This window comes from Portunus trituberculatus, chromosome 43 (genome assembly GCF_017591435.1).
Source record: "Portunus trituberculatus isolate SZX2019 chromosome 43, ASM1759143v1, whole genome shotgun sequence".
NCBI lineage: Eukaryota > Metazoa > Arthropoda > Malacostraca > Decapoda > Portunidae > Portunus > Portunus trituberculatus.
This window is the reverse complement of record NC_059297.1, coordinates 2599171-2606670: the sequence shown is the minus strand read 5'-3', so window position 1 is coordinate 2606670 and position 7500 is coordinate 2599171. Positions and strand designations below refer to the sequence as shown.

At 41.1% G+C, this 7500-nt stretch overlaps 1 protein-coding gene across 4 annotated transcripts in view; it reads right to left on the bottom strand.

The window, feature by feature from the left end:
• Nucleotides 1–7500, bottom strand: part of LOC123518040 — a 51379-nt gene that overhangs the window by 6179 nt on the left and 37700 nt on the right. For 2 of the 4 annotated variants that reach the window (XM_045278572.1, XM_045278571.1), the window contains one exon: nucleotides 5791–5996. In XM_045278572.1, the coding sequence (XP_045134507.1) occupies nucleotides 5791–5996 (206 nt within the window). Of the gene's footprint in view, nucleotides 1–809; nucleotides 979–5790; nucleotides 5997–7500 lie in introns of those variants that run through there. The other 2 variants (XM_045278573.1, XM_045278574.1) reach the window with 2 other exon arrangements.

Genomic DNA, 7500 nt, shown 5'->3' with positions numbered 1-7500 from the left:
ATATATATATATATATATATATATATATATATATATATATATATATATATATATATATATATATATATATATGTAGGCTATGCATTTATGTGTGTGCGTATATTCAAATGGTTTGTAAAAGACATACACCAATACAACGAGGAGGAGGAGGAGGAGGAGGAGGAGGAGGAGGAGGAGGAGGAGGAGGAGGAGGAAGAGGAGGAGGAGAAACACAAAAGAAGAATAACCAGTAGCTGACCTGTTGGCTTTGGGGGAGGAATGGAAGGAAAGAAGAACGGAGGGGAGAGCGGGGGGAGGGAGGAGGGGAGAGAGAGGGAGGTAGGGAGGGAGGGAGGTCGGTGGTAAGAGGACAATATTATTGTATTTCCCAACTAACATGTGCGTATCATATCTATGGAGAGAGAGAGAGAGAGAGAGAGAGAGAGAGAGAGAGAGAGAGAGAGAGAGAGAGAGAGAGAGAGAGAGAGAGAGAGAGAGAGAATCATCAATAACTAGGAAGAAGAATGAGACAGAAGGGAAAAAAAATAGATACGACGAACAAAAATATAAAAAAAGAAATCGGAAGAAAATAAATACATGAGAAAAAAAAAGAAGAAAAGAAGATATGAAAAAAGGAATCAATCAAACAGTAGAAAAAAAAAAGGAGAACAAAACGAAATTGGGAGAAGACGAAAAGAGTAAAAGAAAATGTAGGGTGTGTGGTGTGAGATGAAGAGAAGGGTACACCATAGGAAGGAAGGGAGGTGGACAGAGTAAAGTGTAGAGGCTGGGAGGGCGGAGTGGAGGGGGTGTAGATGTGCCCAGCCCACCTGTCACGGCCCCTCGACGGTGGAGGCGGCGGTGGAGTGGGAGGTGGAGGGCTGGTTGGGAGGTGGTGGTGGTGGTGGTTTGCACGGTGGTGGTTCGGGGGAGGCGGCCTGTCATGCAAACCCCGGGATCCTCTCAGTAAAGCAACGCTAAAGCTAAGTCACCAAAAGGCTAAAAAAAAGAACGGAATAAATGCATGTATGTATAAAAGGAACAAATCAATTCAAAGCACCGCCACAGGAAATGTAATCATCAGCTCTATAAAAGTCAGAGACAAGATGGTAATCAAAACTAGGGGTAGTAGGAGTAGTGGTAGAAAAATTGTCATCCAAGAGACTGAGAGAAAGAAAGAGAGGGACTCTGCCACTAGTGATTAGTAAAAAATAATGGTTACGTATTAGAAATATATATAAATGGAAAAACTAGTTCCATTACCACACTAGATCAAAAAAGGTCATGGCCTGTGCCAGTGTTTAGGGCGCCTGGAGCTGCCGCGCCGCGCTGGTGGTGGCTCGCGGGATTGTCAATTCTGCAACAACTGACTGAGGGCCTTCACTCACTGAATGTAATAGACTCAATTGTCACAGTTAGTGACGAGTAATTAGGGAGGTTTCAGGGAAGACTAGACAAAATTGAGAATGCAGATGAGAGGTGGGGACAGGTAAGTATGCATAACACAGGCATTGCCACGTGTTGGCCTGAAAGTTTCTCGTATATTCTCTTATTTTTTGTGTATGTTCTTATTTGACCGCGTATATTAACTGGGATTAGATCATGAAAGCCTTGTGAGCATGTAGCGTTCAAGACACTTAACAAATATAGGCAAGAGAACAGTAAGGCGTCTGGGTGAGGGAGAGCAATAGTGGACGGTTAACCTGCAGCTCAATTAGTTAGAAACAAAGTGTCTAGCACGAAGTTGCTAATAAAATACCAATAGAATATATATTAAATAAAAGTGGTCCAGGGTTGAAAAGACAATAAGTAGTCTAACAAGAGTACATTTCTCTCCACTCTACGCTCACCAAAATTCGTAAAAAAAATTACTGAAGAAGAGAGAGAGTAAGGAGAAGGGAGCAGACCGCGGCGACACGCAGCGAGGCGAGGCAGTTTCAGGCAGTAGACGTACTTACACACACACGCACACATACAAAACAGACACCGACACAAAGAGGTGGGACCCCTTGGTGTGAGTGTGCACGAAGGAAACTCTAGAATAGTAAACATCATGCAACGGCGTCTCAGCAACTGCCTCTACTAAACAATACTGTCTCGGCCTGCAAAAACAATACCGAAATGATAACAACAGTAAAAACCATGGTAATAATAATAGTAATAATGATAATGATGGTGATAATAATAATAACAATAATGATAATAATAATAATAATAATATTAATAATAATAATGATAATAATAATAACAATAATAATGATAACAATAATAATAACGATACCAACCATAACCGTAGAACTCCTTGACAAATAACTTTCTTAAAAACATATACATACTATCTCCCTCTCTCTCTCTCTCTCTCTCTCTCTCTCTCTCTCTCTCTTTCTCTCTCAGTAAAAAGTCCTGCACAAGAAACAAACATGACAAGGCATTGTATGAGACACAACCAAAGATCGCCGCACCACACAGCAGTTTGCCTCCAGCCACGGGACGGGAAGGCCAGGTGCTGCTTCACACGGCGACTCTTCTTCCCGACTCGCAGAAATTCCCAAAAGTGTAAATCATGTAATGTTAACACGAAAATCAATCCAGGAATATTGATACAAGCACGTTAACTTATGAAGCTCAGTAGTTTATCATGAGTATCTTTATTGACTTGTATTTGCGATGTTATATGGAGCGAAAGCACTGTTTTGAGATCAGCATGACCCCTTCAATACTGGGGAGCATTTTTTACCACGAGTTTGGGTATCATTGGACGATTTTATTTAGTTTAGGAAGAGTCTATGGGTCTATGGAGGCCAGAAGATTACTGGCCAGAGTCTTCATTATTTCAATCCAAACAAAAGTATCTAAAGCTGTATAAAATCACCAAATAGTAAGTAGAATAAATATGAAAACGCGTCATGGTACTGAAGGGGTTAAACTGTGCTGCACCCCTCCACAGTAACATGTGCTGCGAGAGGTGTAGGTGGGACTCACAACACAAAGTAAGGCTTACCAAGCATTCTTCAATGAATTGTTCTCTCGTCAGGACTTAATTAATTGAGTTCTTATGTTTCTTTTTTCCCCTTTGATGACACGTGATGGCTACTGAACAATTATCATCACGGAAACGCCTTTCATTCTGTCAAAGCTGGTGGAGATGAGACGATGGCACGACCAGGAATTGAAATAGTACACTAACTAACTCTGGCAAGTTGCAGTGAGTTTTCCATAACATTTACTCCCACAAAACGAAAATATCATTATTAGCGTGGTGTCACTGCCTCAACACAAGAAGTTTTATTATAGAAAACCCTTCCATCACGATTACATGTTTGAAGCGACTCAGACCAAATATTAACACGAGTCTCACACTTCATTTTAATCAGAGAGCGGCGTTAACTGAAAAATGAGTCAAGAGTCACAAAGGAACTGTGAGGCAAAAATTAGCGCACGAGGTGAGTAGATACACTTTTAATGTAGCACATAAGCAGCAAGGAGCTTACTGCTGTTTATTCTACCAGACAGACAATAATTAGTCTTTTAATGATTGTTCACACGTGTCCCCAGGCTGGCAAAAAACTACTGCGGTAATAAAAATGAGAATTCTGATAATGCCAATGATGATGATGATGATAATAATAATAATAATAATAATAATCATAATAATAATGATGATAACAATGCTAATCTCAATTAAAAGAACTTAGCAGCGACTACCAATACACTTAACACACACGAAGCGTATCAGTAACTACGCAATGAAACCACTGTGAAATTGTAGTAGTAGTAGCAGTAGTAGTAGTAGTAGTAGTAGTAGTAGTAGTAGTAGTAGCAGCAGTGGTGCAGTAGCAGCAGCAGCAGTAGTAGCAGCAGTAGTAGCAGCAGTAGTGGTGCAGTGGCAGTGGTAGCAGTAGCAGTAGCAGTAGTAGTAGTAGTAGTAGTAGTAGTAGTAGTAGTAGTAGTAGTGGTGGTAGTAGTAGTAGTAGTAGTAGTAGTAGTAGTAGTAGTAGTAGTAGTAGTAGTAGTAGTAAGTACTAGTAGTAGTAGTAGTAGTAGTAGTAGTAGTAGTAGTAGTAGTAGTAGTAGCAATCGCAGTAGGAAAAGTGACAGTGAAGCATGTATTAGTAACAGTAATTATAGCAGCAGTAGTGTACAGTAGTCTATCTTGTAACATTAAAACATCCCCAACAACCACACGCGCGCACACACACACACACACACACACACACACACACACACACACACACACACACACACACACACACACACACACACACAGTTTCTTGTGATTCTAACAATAACAATATATGTACCAAGAAAAAAAACATGAATGAAAAAATAATAATAATAATAATAATAATAATAATAATAATAATAATAACAATAACAACAACAACTACAACAACAACAGATACATAATAAAAAAAAAACTCACACGATCTACAAGTAACTACAAGTACCACATCTGCCTACTTAAAGAGGAGAAAAATGACAAGATTAGTATTAATAGTAAAGTTGCACGCATACTTATGAAAAAAAAAACTTGTAAATAAATAGTAGTAACAATGATTACAGTACATTAGTATACCATTACCTTCTTATAAGTAGTGGTGGTGGCAGTAGTACAAATGCTACGACTTTGAGTGACTTAAGAGTGTAGCATGCTGCTTTTAAGAGTGTCTATGTAATTATATGTAGTCTGTTTTATTATCATTATCATCATTATCATTATTATCACTATTATCATTATTGTAGATACTGTTATCACTACGGCAGCTCTAACATTACTTTTGGCTTTTATCCATGCTTGCTTGCTTGCTGGCTTGCTTGCTCGTGTGTGTGTGTGTGTGTGTGTGTGTGTGTGTGTGTGTGTGTGTGTGTGTGTGTGTGTGTGTGTGTGTGTTGTTCTGTGGGCCTGGAATAAAGTCTTTTTCTGCTTCTTTCATCTGTAAGGAAGATCAGATATTTGAGGAGGAGGAGGAGGAGTAGGAGAAGGAGGAGGAGGTGGAGGTGGAGGAGGAGGTGGAGGAGGAGGAGGAGGAGGAGGAGGAGGAGGAGGAGGAGGAGGAGGAGGAGGAGGAGGAGGAGGAGGAGGAGGAGGAGGAGGAGGAGGCAGGAAGGAAGGGACGAAGGGAGGAAGAACTGGAAAAAACGAGAATAAAAGGAATCGGAGAAGGCAATGTCGTTAATCACTCCATACAATGTGAGAGAGAGAGAGAGAGAGAGAGAGAGAGAGAGAGAGAGAGAGAGAGAGAGAGAGAGAGAGAGAGAGAGAGAGAGAGAGAGAGAGAGAGAGAGAGAGATCGTGAAAAACACAGAAAATGAATCAAAGAAAAGAAATTAGGATCTGACAAGCAAACAGACAGACAGACAGACAGACAGGCAGAGACACCTATACACAACCCTAGCCTTCTCACATATGTACAGTATACACCAACCCTACACACACACACACACACACACACACACACACACACTATGCATCCACCGACATACACACAAACACATCCACTCAACAAGTCTACAATAACAACAACAACAATGATAATAACAACGAAAACAACGAAAACAACAACTATTACAACTATATGAACTAATCCTCATAAATCTATCACCACCATTACTATAAAAACTAAAAAAAAACCTCTTGATAAACACACATACAGGAACACACAAGTCCCTTCCTTATCAAAAACTATTACTATACACACACACACACACAATAACTCTCTTTCCCTCCCTCCCTCCCTCTCTATACAGCATCACACACGAACACCAAAACTTACAACCGCATTCTCTCCCCCAGACTTCAATCTCCCTTACCTCTGGCACCGAGTACACCGCCAGGAGCTGCTCGGCGCTCTTAGGGGTCCGCGGCGAAGAGTCAGAGGTGCCCGTGGTGGTAGTGTTGGTCTCTGAGGTGAGCGAGTAGTTGGGCGCCCGTAGGTAAAGATAGTGATGCATTCTCCCCTCCCGCAAGTCACCCGAGCTGGACGCCATGGAACTTTGGGACGGCCTTCTCGAGCCTCCTACAGCAGGGAAGGGAAGGGCACGGTGGTGGTGGTGGCGGTTGAGGTGAAGAACCGAGTGAGGAGTGTACAGAGAAGTGGTGGTGGTAGATGAGAGGAAAGGAGAGGAGGAGAACGGAATGAAATAGGTGGCAGTGGTGGTGGTGGTAGGGAAAGATGGTGTGAGAGAGGGGAAAAGGAATAGCGAAAACGAGAGACAGAAGAGTAGGAGGAGATAAATAATGGTGTGAAGAGGAGGAGATGGATTGTGATGTAAAAATGGGTAAGGAGAGAACATAAAGGATAGTACAGAGAAAGGTAAAGGAGTATCAGGGTGTAGGAAACGAAGAAAATGGCGGAGTATAGAAAGACCGAAGGAAAAGAAAAAGTAAAAATTCAGATAAACGATAAGATAACAACGAGTGATTGTAAGGGATGTATAAAAAAAAAAACGGGGAAGAAGATAAAGGAGGAAAGAGGAGAAGCAGAAAGAAACAAAGGAAGAAAGCGTGCCAAGGGGTAATAAAACGAAGACATAAAAGAAACAGGAAAAGAAAGAGAGAGCACACGTAACGAAGATTGAATAAAAGTGAAACGAGAGAGATAAGAGAGAGAAGGAAAAACGAGGAGGGGAGATAATGGAAGGGAAGGGAAGGGAAGGGAAGAGAAGGGAAGAAGGAAAGGATGGAAAAAGGATGGAAAGAACAAACGAAAAACACTTGTTAGTATCGCTTCACCTTTACGAGAAAATTGTCACTATTATCACAGGCACAAGACGGAACTGCAGATAATTAGGTAGTATTTCTGCAGGTGTGTCTTGAGAGGTGTTGCCTTCCTGCCTTCCTTCCTTCCTTCCTTCTGTACTCTGCAAAAGGGAACTGTGTGTGTGTGTGTGTGTGTGTGTGTTAGTGTGTGTGTTAGTGTATGTGTTTGTGTGTGTTTGTATGTGTGTGTGTGTGAGTGTGTGTATGTGGGTGGGTGGGTGAGTGTGTGTGTCTTTGTGTAAGTGAAAAGACAAGAAAAGAAATAAAACAGGAAAAAAAGAGAGAGAAATAAGAAGAAAGGAAAAGAAACAAGGACAATACATGATAATACTAATAATTATAATGGCAAAATAGTAGAAAAATAAAACAGGCAGCAAAACATTAAAAAAAAAACACACGCACACGTAGAGTTAGTAAGAAAAAGAAAACACACACACACACACACACACACACACACACACACACACACACACACACCTCTCTTTACCACTATTGGAAGAGAGAGAGAGAGAGAGAGAGAGAGAGAGAGAGAGAGAGAGAGAGAGAGAGAGAGAGAGAGAGAGAGAGAGAGAGAGAGAGAGAGAGATCCAGAAACATACCTACCTCTCTATATCTCATCACCGTCCATAAATTTGTATAATCTTTTACAGCTCCCTAATGACTCAGCACTAACCTGAATACTTAGTCCACTCTCCTCATTTCCTATTCATTTGGGAGCCAGCACCTTCCTATAAGTCTGAACACATTATTTCTTGTTCTAT